General features: G+C 38.1%; 1 protein-coding gene across 32 annotated transcripts in view; it reads left to right on the plus strand.

The window, feature by feature from the left end:
* LOC128014353 (piggyBac transposable element-derived protein 4-like) overlaps positions 1-15,571 on the plus strand; it is a 93,569-nt gene that overhangs the window by 14,569 nt on the left and 63,429 nt on the right. For 3 of the 32 annotated variants that reach the window (XM_052597893.1, XM_052597905.1, XM_052597870.1), the window contains one exon: positions 10,988-11,953. The exons of 7 other annotated variants lie outside the window; for them this stretch is intronic. In XM_052597893.1, the coding sequence (XP_052453853.1) occupies positions 10,988-11,953 (966 nt within the window). Of the gene's footprint in view, positions 1-3,117; positions 3,387-3,731; positions 3,813-3,982; positions 4,948-10,118; positions 10,296-10,737; positions 10,819-10,987; positions 11,954-15,571 lie in introns of those variants that run through there. 22 more of the 32 variants (XM_052597889.1, XM_052597884.1, XM_052597885.1 and 19 more) reach the window with 15 other exon arrangements.

The raw sequence follows: 15,571 nt of genomic DNA on the forward strand, positions 1-15,571 counted from the left end.
ACACAGATTCATGACTTGAATTTTAGTTGTTAGACCCCTATAATCAAGGTATGGCTTCACCATGAAAACTTCATCTTTGTTTCCAAATGCATTGACAGTTTTTTTTTTTCCCTTGTTTAACTGAAGAAAGTTTTGGCAAATCCAACTGTTAATTTCACCTATGTATTGGCAGAGGAAGTCAATAGGAGGCTGTAGTCATTTGGAGATAAGGCTTTAGGTAAATCTGGGTATCATCAGCATAGCCGCAATATGGGATCTTTCTCATTATTTGACTTAGTGGGAGCATATACAGGCTAAACAAGAGCGGTGCAAGAATTGAGCCTTGTGGGACTCCGCATGAAATAGACATCGACTTAGACCTATGCTCTCCTAAACTCACATAACCTCTCCCTTCTAAGTATGACCTGAAACATCTGAGTACCATCCCAGAAAGCCAGACCCAGTTTTCCAGTCTCTGTAGAAGTGTGTTATGATAGACAGTATCAAAGGCAGCACTGAAGCCTTGTAGTACAAGCATTGATAATTTGCCAGAATCCGAATTTAAGTGAATATCATCTATTATCTATAGTTTTCTGTTTAATTGATTCTTATTTATAAAGTTGTATTTATTTTATTTAAATGTACATATAAGTTTACATTTATATTCCAACAAGCTTGAAAAATTCTGCTTGATAAATGTTCTTAAACTTTTATGTAAATGATTGACTAAAAAAAAAAAAAAAATATATATATATATATATATATATATATATATATATATATATATATATATATATATATATATATATATATATATATATATATATATATATATATATATATATATATATATATATATATATATACAGTACAGACCAAAAGTTTGGACACACCTTCTCATTCAAAGTGTTTTCTTTATTTTCATGACTATGAAAATTGTAGAGTCACACTGAAGGAAGGCATCAAGGGCTATTTGACCAAGAAGGAATGTTTAGGGGCTGCTGCGACAGATGACCTGGCCTCCACAGTCACCGGACCTGAACCAGCATGGTCCAGCCATCGACTGACCCTGACCCTGACCTCTGAACATCAGCATCGGCTATAGAAAAACCCATATCGGTCGTTCTTTAGTACACACAATATTATATTGTCTGTCACTTCATCATCGAGCTGTCTATCGTACCATGTCAATATTTCATAATGTAACATTTATCCCAAAGGTCTAGTTTTGGGTAACTTTTGATTCATGTTGACTGCTTCTTCAGCGGAAACTAAATGTGTTTGTAAATAGTTGCTTAGGTGCAAATGTTTAGAAAGTGATTTATGGATATTGATGCCCCATCGACAGACACAAAGCATGTCTCTATTGGCTTATATATCTGTTAATTGACCATCACTTATGCATGCACTAGAGTATGTTACATTGGAAAATCAACTATTCACACTTTTCTAAGAAAATGCCTTCACATGCACGTCATACAAGAGGGTCTTAACGAGTTCACATTAACACTCATTTTACATCTTACAGTTTAATTTCGCTTGTATACTGCCAGATAGTTACAGTTGCTTCTCAATAAATTAGACTGTAGAGGAAAAGTTAATTTATTTCGGTAATTCAACTCAAATTGTGAAATGTATTAAATTAAAGGCACAGACTGAAGTAAAGTAAGTCGTTGGTTCTTTTAATTGTGATAAATTTGGCTTACATTTAAAAAAAAAAACACAATAAGTGACCGCTGGGATAAGAGTGAACAGTGAATATAAATCCAATTACAGTTCTTAGTGAAAATGACAATAAAATGTTGCAATGACAAAATATCTCACTAAATTAAAAATGCAGATGTTACAAATAATTTAAAAAAAAGAAAAAAAAGAAAAAAAAGTATCAATTTTGAAACGATTTGTTGGTGAATTGTTTATTTTATATCTCAGTATTTCTTTCAATGTAGCATAGTTTTTTTTTTTTTTTTTTTTTTTTTTTTTTTGCACAATAGTAGCACTAGTATGTAATAAAACAGATTAAAATAGCTATGTAAACCCAACATAAGCGGTTGATTTAACCCAAATAAAGTTTATTCATTTTTATTATATTACTATCTTATTTTTTAACTTCACAAATTAAATAATGTTTACAGATTAACTTCAATCCTCTAAACTTTTCTAAAATAATCCACACAACCACTGGTTTGCATGTTAACTTCCTTTATTTTTTTCTTAAATTTTCATTTACAGCAGTTTATATCGTTTTTAATAGGCTATACATATTGCCCATATTTAAACTCGTTTATCAAACACTGAAACTAAAAATTAAACTTTAAACATAAGTAATTAACGTGTTATTAACCAGTCTCTGTTGTTCGGTTTCCACCGTTGCGTCGCGCTGGTTCTTGAGCCCGAGCTGGAGTCATGTTCGGCGGGGAACTGCTCACGCCTGAGGCCGCCCCCTGCGTTTCACTCATACAGCCGAAATGTACTGCGATTGATTAACAGAAGTATGTTTATCCGCACTCCAGAGAATGAACAAATGAAATGCATTCTTTACCAGTCACAATGGTGACAAGAACAAAAAAAAAAATCCTTCATAAACGAGCCAAACCAATCTGGCCCTGCCATTTTCTTCTCATTTTCTTCTCTGGCTTATGACAAAGACTCATAAGACCTGCTCCCTGGCGAAGACCTGGTGAGGACTGTAGTATCCTTCATGAGGAAGGTCCCTCAATCCCTGATCTTTCAGTTCTTTATATTTCTGCCAATATCTGTTCAAGGTTACATGACAGATTCTGTGGGATTTTGCCACTGCCCTAACAGACTTTCCTTTCCAAACTTTCTCTGCTGCTCTTTTTAAAATACTAGCATCGACTCCAATATCAGGGTCTCTTTAAGAAAGTCTTTAAGAAAACACTCCATGAGGCTTGCAAAGGGAATACAACATCTGGGAAAAGTTATAATACAATGTTTACAAAAGGCAAAGTTTGATGACGGGTCTCCTCAAAACCTCTTTTTCTCTCAGTTGTAATGTTTTATCTAGATCTGCACACACACACACACATACACATGAACTGAGCTCTATTCATATGCTAATGATATGATGCAGTCATATGGTTAACGCCCCTCATCACTACTATAAAACTGGCAGTACAGTTCAGCTTGTTCACTTTTTAATCATGATGGCACACGAGGAAGCTCTCCAGACGACCACAGACAGCGAAGAAGAAAGTACTTTTCCCTCAGAAGAAGAGGAAGACTTTGATGATCAACTCCTGCATTTCGAGGAGCGCTTCGATGATAAAGAGAACACAATTTATAAAGAGTAAGTCATTTATTCTGACTTTGATTAGTTACTAGAGTCACATATTCCTTATTATTAGTTAGGGCACTGTTTAAGACCTATTGCCAAACTGAAATCAGTAAGTTAGCCCACGACTGAAATACATAGTCCCTTTTCTTCTTCATTATATCTAACTGTAAACATTGCACCCCTGTGAACGTTTGGTAATGTACCATTAGATCAAATCAATGTTTAGACTATATCTAACTTTTGATTTGTGTTGACCGCCTCTTCAGCAGAAACCAAATGTGTTTGTAAAGAGTTGTTTGCAGATGTTTTGAAAGTGCTTTATGGATATTGATGCCCCATCAACAGACACAAAGCATGTCTCTATTGGCTTATATATCTGACCATCACTTATGCATGCACTATAGTATGTTACCCTGGACATTCAATGTTTATAAACTATTTCTGTATTTTCCAGGAAAACACCTTCAAGTGCACATCACACAAGGGCGACACACAAGCATCTTTCAGCTTTCAACTCGGTTGAGAAACTTAAAATGTAAGTGGATATTTACCCGTCATTTTACCTCTCACAGTTTAATTTTGCTTGTATAGTCTACTGTCCGATGTAGAAATGTTTACATAACGGATACACATTTGTAAATTGCTCCTCTTAATGACCCTGTTTTCACCATGCTCAGTTTTATTTCTTTCTTTGTTTTAAACTGATGTGAGAGTGACAGTGACCAGATGCCTGCTGCAAAGAGAGCCAGGACTCTTTCATGGAAAGCAGAGACTGATGTTGACCAGGTTCCTCAGACTCTGAGATTCCTGCCTGCTCGGGAACCAGGACCACAGTTGTCTGCTGCTGACTCACACTCTCCCATGAGTCTTTTCAAACTGTTTTTCACAGAGAGCGCCGTGGAAAACCTGTGCCACAACACAAATGCTCAGGCTGCCAGGGCAATGGCAAAGGGTCACAAGTACAAATGGACAGATGTCGGTGTTGATGAGCTGTATCGCTACATCGGACTGATATTCTACATGTCTGTGCTGAAGATGAGCTCCATCGCTGACTACTGGCGGCAGGACAGTCCTTTCTCTCTGCCTTTTCCCGCCACAGTTATGTCAAGGGACAGATACCGCACCATTTCCTGGAATATACACATGAGTCACCCAGACGCAGACGAGGAAAACGACAGAAAGAGGGGCACAGACCAACATGACCGTCTGTTCAGGATCAAACCCCTCATGGACACGATTCGTCTTGCGTGCAAAGCCTTCTATCATCCTAGAAGAAATCTAGCTGTGAAGGAGAGATTGGTGGCATGCAGAGCAAAGACAGGAATGAGACGGTGCACAAAAGTCAAACCGACAAAGTTGGGCTTCAAGTTTTTTGACCTTTCAGACTCATCAAATGGATATATTGTGGACTTCTCCGTCTACACGGGCAAGAATAGTTTTCCTGCAGGCCGTGGGCTTTCATATGATGCTGTGATGTCTCTCCTGGACCGTAAAGTTTTGGGCTCTGGGTACCATGTGTACATGGATGATTTCTACACCAGTCCAAAGCTCTTCACAGACTTGTTTGCTCTGAAGTTTGGTGCTTGTGGGACGTACAGGGAGCAGAGGAAGGGCTTCCCAAAGACTGCAACTAATTCACTGAGCAGAAGCTCCAGCAGGGGATCCATCAGGTGGATTCGGGACGGGCCTCTTGTGTGTGTGAAGTGGATGGACACGCAAGTGGTGTGTGTTTGTTCCACCATACATGCTGCCTCTACAGGAGGCCATGTGAAAAGAAACATCAAAGCACAACATACAAAGTCTGTTCCATGTCCTGCACCTGTGACTGCATACAGCCAGCACATGGGGGGTGTTGACCTGTCCAATCAGCTTCTGCAATACTACGCTGCACAGCACAAAACCATGAAATGGTACAGAAAAGTCTTTCTACACTTCTTGGACATTGCCGCCAACAATGCTTTCATATTGCACAAAGAGCTGCACGGCAACATGACTCGCAAAGAGTTCATGGAGGAGCTTATTGCAGAGCTCTGTGGCGTGTCACAGAAAGCAGCACCAAAACAGTCCAACACAGAACATGTGCCAATCCCAGGAGCTGAGTTGATTTCAGACGTCAGAAGAAATGCTACTGTCGGTCGCCGGATCTGTGTGCATTGCAAAGCAGTGCATGGAAAGAGGTCACAAACACCTTGGAAATGCCAGGCTTGTGACGTTCATTTGTGTTTCCTGGAATGGCACAAAAGTCTGTGATTGTGTTCAAATAAATCATAGTTTTCCTGGTTATTGTTTTCTTTACTTTTTTTGTGGAAATCATTGTCAACTTTTATTAAACAAATTGAGTTGATTTCTGAAGGATCATCAGCGTGAAGACTAGATATATGGCTGCTGAAAATATATGGCATTTACAGTACTTCACTACATTAATGTATTTATATCTTACTGTATTTTTGATCAAATAAATTCAGCTTTGTTTGAGAAGAAGAGACTACTTTTATTGTCATGGTTCCCAAATTATTTTTATTTTGTATTGTCATGCAATATGTTGTAAGGAAAATAAAATAAAAAACCCACAATTCAATAGATGGATGGATGGATGGATGGATGGATGGATGGATGGATGGATGGATAGATAGATAGATAGATAGATAGATGATTGGGTATAAAAAGAGCCTCCCAGAGTGGCAGTGTCTCTCAGAAGTCAAGATGGTCAGAGGATCACCAGTTCCCCCAATGCTGTGGCAAAAATTAGTGGAGGAATATCAGAAAGGACTTTCTCTGAGAAAAATTGTAGGTGCCAGCTAAAACTCTATAGGTCAAAAAAGAAGCCATTTCTAAATATGATCCAACAGTGCAGGCAGAAGCAATCCAAGTTGTTATCAGTTCAGAAGCCTGCATCTCTGATGGTATGGTGTTACATGAGTGTGTGGCATGGGCAGCTTACACATCTGGAAAGACACCATCAAAGCTGAAAGGTATATCCAAATTCTAGAACAATGTATGCTCCCATCCGAACATCGTATCTCTCAGGGAAGACCATGCATTTTCCAACATGACAATGCCAGACCACATACTGCATCAATTACAACATCATGGCTGCGTAAAAGAAGGATCCGGGTAGAAAACATTTGGCCCATCATAAAGAGGAAGATGTGACAAAGAAGACCTAAGTTGAGCAATTAGAAGCCTTTATTAGATAGGAATGGAACAATATTCCTTTCCCTAAACTTGAGCAACTTGTCTCCTCAGTCCCCAGACGTATGCAGACTGTTATAAAAAGAAGAGGGGATGCCACACAGTGGTAAACTTGGCCTTGTCCCAACTTTTTTTTTTTTTTTTGATGTGTTGATACCATGAAATTTAACATGATATGCCATCTATGTTGTATTGTGAATAAAATATTGAAGTTTGAAACTTCCACATCATTGCATTGTGTCCCAACTTTTTTGGAATTGGGTTTGTACTTTAAAATCAATCCTAAATATAACTGGAAGCCAGTGTAAAGACTTGAGGACTGGTGTGATATGCTCAGATTTTCTGGTTCTAGTCAGAATCCTGGCCGCAGCGTTCTGGATGAGCTGCAGCTCTTCTTGGGAAGGCCGGTGAGGAGACCATTACAATAGTGCACCTTGCTGGTGATAAAAGCATGAACGAGTTTCTCCAAGTCTTGACTGGAAACAAAACATCTATTTCTTGCAATGTGTTTTATATGATAGTATGCTGATTAGGTACTGCTTTGAAATGACTACTGTAATTAAGGTCTTTCTCCAGAATCACACACAGATTCATGACTTGAATTTTAGTTGTTAGACCCCTAGAATCAAGGTATGGCTTCACCATGAAAACTTCATCTTTGTTTCCAAATGCATTGACAGTTTTTTTCCCCTTGTTTAACTGAAGAAAGTTTTGGCAAATCCAACTGTTAATTTCACCTATGTATTGGCAGAGGAAGTCAATAGGAGGCTGTAGTCATTTGGAGATAAGGCTTTAGGTAAATCTGGGTATCATCAGCATAGCCGCAATATGGGATCTTTCTCATTATTTGACTTAGTGGGAGCATATACAGGCTAAACAAGAGCGGTGCAAGAATTGAGCCTTGTGGGACTCCGCATGAAATAGACATCGACTTAGACCTATGCTCTCCTAAACTCACATAACCTCTCCCTTCTAAGTATGACCTGAAACATCTGAGTACCATCCCAGAAAGCCAGACCCAGTTTTCCAGTCTCTGTAGAAGTGTGTTATGATAGACAGTATCAAAGGCAGCACTGAAGCCTTGTAGTACAAGCATTGATAATTTGCCAGAATCCGAATTTAAGTGAATATCATCTATTATCTATATTTTTCTGTTTAATTGATTCTTATTTATAAAGTTGTATTTATTTTATTTAAATGTACATATAAGTTTACATTTATATTCCAACAAGCTTGAAAAATTCTGCTTGATAAATGTTCTTAAACTTTTATGTAAATGATTGACTAAAAAAAAAAAAAAAAAAAAAAAAAAATATATATATATATATATATATATATATATATATATATATATATATATATATATATATATATATATATATATACAGTACAGACCAAAAGTTTGGACACACCTTCTCATTCAAAGTGTTTTCTTTATTTTCATGACTATGAAAATTGTAGAGTCACACTGAAGGAAGGCATCAAGGGCTATTTGACCAAGAAGGAATGTTTAGGGGCTGCTGCGACAGATGACCTGGCCTCCACAGTCACCGGACCTGAACCAGCATGGTCCAGCCATCGACTGACCCTGACCCTGACCTCTGAACATCAGCATCGGCTATAGAAAAACCCATATCGGTCGTTCTTTAGTACACACAATATTATATTGTCTGTCACTTCATCATCGAGCTGTCTATCGTACCATGTCAATATTTCATAATGTAACATTTATCCCAAAGGTCTAGTTTTGGGTAACTTTTGATTCATGTTGACTGCTTCTTCAGCGGAAACTAAATGTGTTTGTAAATAGTTGCTTAGGTGCAAATGTTTAGAAAGTGATTTATGGATATTGATGCCCCATCGACAGACACAAAGCATGTCTCTATTGGCTTATATATCTGTTAATTGACCATCACTTATGCCTGCACTAGAGTATGTTACATTGGAAAATCAACTATTCACACTTTTCTAAGAAAATGCCTTCACATGCACGTCTTACAAGAGGGTCTTAACGAGTTCACATTAACACTCATTTTACATCTTACAGTTTAATTTCGCTTGTATACTGCCAGATAGTTACAGTTGCTTCTCAATAAATTAGACTGTAGAGGAAAAGTTAATTTATTTCGGTAATTCAACTCAAATTGTGAAATGTATTAAATTAAAGGCACAGACTGAAGTAAAGTAAGTCGTTGGTTCTTTTAATTGTGATAAATTTGGCTTACATTTTTAAAAAAAAACAAAGTGACCGCTGGGATAAGAGTGAACAGTGAATATAAATCCAATTACAGTTCTTAGTGAAAATGACAATAAAATGTTGCAATGACAAAATATCTCACTAAATTAAAAATGCAGATGTTACAAATAATTTAAAAAAAAGAAAAAAAAGAAAAAAAAAGTATCAATTTTGAAACGATTTGTTGGTGAATTGTTTATTTTATATCTCAGTATTTCTTTCAATGTAGCATAGTTTTTTTTTTTTTTTTTTTTTTTTTTTTTTTGCACAATAGTAGCCCTAGTATGTAATAAAACAGATTAAAATAGCTATGTAAACCCAACATAAGCGGTTGATTTAACCCAAATAAAGTTTATTCATTTTTATTATATTACTATCTTATTTTTTAACTTCACAAATTAAATAATGTTTACAGATTAACTTCAATCCTCTAAACTTTTCTAAAATAATCCACACAACCACTGGTTTGCATGTTAACTTCCTTTATTTTTTTCTTAAATTTTCATTTACAGCAGTTTATATCGTTTTTAATAGGCTATACATATTGCCCATATTTAAACTCGTTTATCAAACACTGAAACTAAAAATTAAACTTTAAACATAAGTAATTAACGTGTTATTAACCAGTCTCTGTTGTTCGGTTTCCACCGTTGCGTCGCGCTGGTTCTTGAGCCCGAGCTGGAGTCATGTTCGGCGGGGAACTGCTCACGCCTGAGGCCGCCCCCTGCGTTTCACTCATACAGCCGAAATGTACTGCGATTGATTAACAGAAGTATGTTTATCCGCACTCCAGAGAATGAACAAATGAAATGCATTCTTTACCAGTCACAATGGTGACAAGAACAAAAAAAAAAATCCTTCATAAACGAGCCAAACCAATCTGGCCCTGCCATTTTCTTCTCATTTTCTTCTCTGGCTTATGACAAAGACTCATAAGACCTGCTCCCTGGCGAAGACCTGGTGAGGACTGTAGTATCCTTCATGAGGAAGGTCCCTCAATCCCTGATCTTTCAGTTCTTTATATTTCTGCCAATATCTGTTCAAGGTTACATGACAGATTCTGTGGGATTTTGCCACTGCCCTAACAGACTTTCCTTTCCAAACTTTCTCTGCTGCTCTTTTTAAAATACTAGCATCGACTCCAATATCAGGGTCTCTTTAAGAAAGTCTTTAAGAAAACACTCCATGAGGCTTGCAAAGGGAATACAACATCTGGGAAAAGTTATAATACAATGTTTACAAAAGGCAAAGTTTGATGACGGGTCTCCTCAAAACCTCTTTTTCTCTCAGTTGTAATGTTTTATCTAGATCTGCACACACACACACACATACACATGAACTGAGCTCTATTCATATGCTAATGATATGATGCAGTCATATGGTTAACGCCCCTCATCACTACTATAAAACTGGCAGTACAGTTCAGCTTGTTCACTTTTTAATCATGATGGCACACGAGGAAGCTCTCCAGACGACCACAGACAGCGAAGAAGAAAGTACTTTTCCCTCAGAAGAAGAGGAAGACTTTGATGATCAACTCCTGCATTTCGAGGAGCGCTTCGATGATAAAGAGAACACAGTTTATAAAGAGTAAGTCATTTATTCTGACTTTGATTAGTTACTAGAGTCACATATTCCTTATTATTAGTTAGGGCACTGTTTAAGACCTATTGCCAAACTGAAATCAGTAAGTTAGCCCACGACTGAAATACATAGTCCCTTTTCTTCTTCATTATATCTAACTGCAAACATTGCACCCCTGTGAACGCTTGGTAATGTAACATTAGATCAAATCAATGTTTAGACTATATCTAACTTTTGATTTGTGTTGACCGCCTCTTCAGCAGAAACCAAATGTGTTTGTAAAGAGTTGTTTGCAGATGTTTTGAAAGTGCTTTATGGATATTGATGCCCCATCAACAGACACAAAGCATGTCTCTATTGGCTTATATATCTGACCATCACTTATGCATGCACTATAGTATGTTACCCTGGACATTCAATGTGTATAAACTATTTCTGTATTTTCCAGGAAAACACCTTCAAGTGCACATCACACAAGGGCGACACACAAGCATCTTTCAGCTTTCAACTCGGTTGAGAAACTTAAAATGTAAGTGGATATTTACCCGTCATTTTACCTCTCACAGTTTAATTTTGCTTGTATAGTCTACTGTCCGATGTAGAAATGTTTACATAACGGATACACATTTGTAAATTGCTCCTCTTAATGACCCTGTTTTCACCATGCTCAGTTTTATTTCTTTCTTTGTTTTAAACAGATGTGAGAGTGACAGTGACCAGATGCCTGCTGCAAAGAGAGCCAGGACTCTTTCATGGAAAGCAGAGACTGATGTTGACCAGGTTCCTCAGACTCTGAGATTCCTGCCTGCTCGGGAACCAGGACCACAGTTGTCTGCTGCTGACTCACACTCTCCCATGAGTCTTTTCAAACTGTTTTTCACAGAGAGCGCCGTGGAAAACCTGTGCCACAACACAAATGCTCAGGCTGCCAGGGCAATGGCAAAGGGTCACAAGTACAAATGGACAGATGTCGGTGTTGATGAGCTGTATCGCTACATCGGACTGATATTCTACATGTCTGTGCTGAAGATGAGCTCCATCGCTGACTACTGGCGGCAGGACAGTCCTTTCTCTCTGCCTTTTCCCGCCACAGTTATGTCAAGGGACAGATACCGCACCATTTCCTGGAATGTACACATGAGTCACCCAGACGCAGACGAGGAAAACGACAGAAAGAGGGGCACAGACCAACATGACCGTCTGTTCAGGATCAAACCCCTCATGGACACGATTCGTCTTGCGTGCAAAGCCTTCTATCATCCTAGAAGAAATCTAGCTGTGAAGGAGAGATTGGTGGCATGCAGAGCAAAGACAGGAATGAGACGGTGCACAAAAGTCAAGCCGACAAAGTTGGGCTTCAAGTTTTTTGACCTTTCAGACTCATCAAATGGATATATTGTGGACTTCTCCGTCTACACGGGCAAGAATAGTTTTCCTGCAGGCCGTGGGCTTTCATATGGTGCTGTGATGTCTCTCCTGGACCGTAAAGTTTTGGGCTCTGGGTACCATGTGTACATGGATGATTTCTACACCAGTCCAAAGCTCTTCACTGACTTGTTTGCTCTGAAGTTTGGTGCTTGTGGGACGTACAGGGAGCAGAGGAAGGGCTTCCCAAAGACTGCAACTAATTCACTGAGCAGAAGCTCCAGCAGGGGATCCATCAGGTGGATTCGGGACGGGCCTCTTGTGTGTGTGAAGTGGATGGACACGCAAGTGGTGTGTGTTTGTTCCACCATACATGCTGCCTCTACAGGAGGCCATGTGAAAAGAAACTTCAAAGCACAACATACAAAGTCTGTTCCATGTCCTGCACCTGTGACTGCATACAGCCAGCACATGGGGGGTGTTGACCTGTCCAATCAGCTTCTGCAATACTACGCTGCACAGCACAAAACCATGAAATGGTACAGAAAAGTCTTTCTACACTTCTTGGACATTGCCGCCAACAATGCTTTCATATTGCACAAAGAGCTGCACGGCAACATGACTCGCAAAGAGTTCATGGAGGAGCTTATTGCAGAGCTCTGTGGCGTGTCACAGAAAGCAGCACCAAAACAGTCCAGCACAGAACATGTGCCAATCCCAGGAGCTGAGTTGACTTCAGACGTCAGAAGAAATGCTACTGTCGGTCGCCGGATCCGTGTGCATTGCAAAGCAGTGCATGGAAAGAGGTCACAAACACCATGGAAATGCCAGGCTTGTGACGTTCATTTGTGTCTTCAGTTGGACAGAAACTGTTTCCTGGAATGGCACAAAAGTCTGTGATTGTGTTCAAATAAATCTTAGTTTTCCTGGTTATTGTTTTCTTTACTTTTTTTTGTGGAAATCATTGTCAACTTTTATTAAACAAATTGAGTTGATTTCTGAAGGATCATCAGCGTGAAGACTAGATATATGGCTGCTGAAAATATATGGCATTTACAGTACTTCACTACATTAATGTATTTATATCTTACTGTATTTTTGATCAAATAAATTTAGCTTTGTTTGAGAAGAAGAGACTACTTTTATTGTCATGGTTCCCAAATTATTTTTATTTTGTATTGTCATGCAATATGTTGTAAGGAAAATAAAATAGATAGATAGATAGATAGATAGATAGATAGATAGATAGATAGATAGATAGATGATTGGCAGTGTCTCTCAGAAGTCAAGATGGTCAGAGGATCACCAGTTCCCCCAATGCTGTGGCAAAAATTAGTGGAGGAATATCAGAAAGGACTTTCTCTGAGAAAAATTGTAGGTGCCAGCTAAAACTCTATAGGTCAAAAAAGAAGCCATTTCTAAACATGATCCAGAAGTGCAGGCAGAAGCAATCCAAGTTGTTATCAGTTCAGAAGCCTGCATCTCTGATGGTATGGTGTTACATGAGTGTATGGCATGGGCAGCTTACATATCTGGAAAGACACCAACAAAGCTGAAAAGTATATCCAAATTCTAGAACAATGTATGCTCCCATCCGAACATCGTATCTCTCAGGGAAGACCATGCATTTTCCAACATGACAATGCCAGACCACATACTGCATCAATTACAACATCATGGCTGCGTAAAAGAAGGATCCGGGTAGAAAACATTTGGCCCATCATAAAGAGGAAGATGTGACAAAGAAGACCTAAGTTGAGCAATTAGAAGCCTTTATTAGATAGGAATGGAACAATATTCCTTTCCCTAAACTTGAGCAACTTGTCTCCTCAGTCCCCAGACGTATGCAGACTGTTATAAAAAGAAGAGGGGATGCCACACAGTGGTAAACTTGGCCTTGTCCCAACTTTTTTTTTTTTTTTTGATGTGTTGATACCATGCAATTTAACATGATATGCCATCTATGTTGTATTGTGAATAAAATATTGAAGTTTGAAACTTCCACATCATTGCATTGTGTCCCAACTTTTTTGGAATTGGGTTTGTACTTTAAAATCAATCCTAAATATAACTGGAAGCCAGTGTAAAGACTTGAGGACTGGTGTGATATGCTCAGATTTTCTGGTTCTAGTCAGAATCCTGGCCGCAGCGTTCTGGATGAGATGCAGCTCTTCTTGGGAAGGCCGGTGAGGAGATCATTACAATAGTGCACCTTGCTGGTGATAAAAGCATGAACGAGTTTCTCCAAGTCTTGACTGGAAACAAAACATCTATTTCTTGCAATGTGTTTTATATGATAGTATGCTGATTAGGTACTGCTTTGAAATGACTACTGTAATTAAGGTCTTTCTCCAGAATCACACACAGATTCATGACTTGAATTTTAGTTGTTAGACCCCTAGAATCAAGGTATGGCTTCACCATGAAAACTTCATCTTTGTTTCCAAATGCATTGACAGTTTTTTTCCCCTTGTTTAACTGAAGAAAGTTTTGGCAAATCCAACTGTTAATTTCACCTATGTATTGGCAGAGGAAGTCAATAGGAGGCTGTAGTCATTTGGAGATAAGGCTTTAGGTAAATCTGGGTATCATCAGCATAGCCGCAATATGGGATCTTTCTCATTATTTGACTTAGTGGGAGCATATACAGGCTAAACAAGAGCGGTGCAAGAATTGAGCCTTGTGGGACTCCGCATGAAATAGACATCGACTTAGACCTATGCTCTCCTAAACTCACATAACCTCTCCCTTCTAAGTATGACCTGAAACATCTGAGTACCATCCCAGAAAGCCAGACCCAGTTTTCCAGTCTCTGTAGAAGTGTGTTATGATAGACAGTGTCAAAGGCAGCACTGAAGCCTTGTAGTACAAGCATTGATAATTTGCCAGAATCCGAATTTAAGTGAATATCATCTATTATCTATAGTTTTCTGTTTAATTGATTTTTATTTATAAAGTTGTATTTATTTTATTTAAATGTACATATAAGTTTACATTTATATTCCAACGAGCTTGAAAAATTCTGCTTGATAAATGTTCTTAAACTTTTATGTAAATGATTGACTAAAATATATATATATATATATATATATATATATATATATATATATATATATATATATATATATATATATATATATATATACAGTACAGACCAAAAGTTTGGACACACCTTCTCATTCAAAGTGTTTTCTTTATTTTCATGACTATGAAAATTGTAGAGTCACACTGAAGGAAGGCATCAAGGGCTATTTGACCAAGAAGGAATGTTTAGGGGCTGCTGCGCCAGATGACCTGGCCTCCACAGTCACCGGACCTGAACCAGCATGGTCCAGCCATCGACTGACCCTGACCTCTGAACATCAGCATCGGCTACAGAAAAACCCATATCGGTCGTTCTCTACATACAATATTATATTTTCTGTCACTTCATCATCGAGCTGTCTAACGTACCATGTCAATATTTTATAATGTAACGTACCAACAAAGGTCTAGTTTTGGGTAACTTTTGATTCATGTTGACTGCTTCTTCAGCGGAAACTAAATGTGTTTGTAAATAGTTGCTTAGGTGCAAATGTTTAGAAAGTGATTTATGGATATTGATGCCCCATCAACAGACACAAAGCATGTCTCTATTGGCTTATATATCTGTTAATTGACCATCACTTATGCCTGCACTAGAGTATGTTACATTGGAAAATCAACTATTCACACTTTTCTAAGAAAATGCCTTCACATGCACGTCTTACAAGAGGGTCTTAACGAGTTCACATTAACACTCATTTTACATCTTACAGTTTAATTTCGCTTGTATACTGCCAGATAGTTACAGGTGCTTCTCAATAAATTAGACTGTAGAGGAAAAGTTAATTTATTTCGGTAATTCAATTGTGAAATGTATTAAATTAAAGGCACAG

This window comes from Carassius gibelio, chromosome B25 (assembly GCF_023724105.1).
Source record: "Carassius gibelio isolate Cgi1373 ecotype wild population from Czech Republic chromosome B25, carGib1.2-hapl.c, whole genome shotgun sequence".
In the NCBI taxonomy this organism is placed as follows: domain Eukaryota; kingdom Metazoa; phylum Chordata; class Actinopteri; order Cypriniformes; family Cyprinidae; genus Carassius; species Carassius gibelio.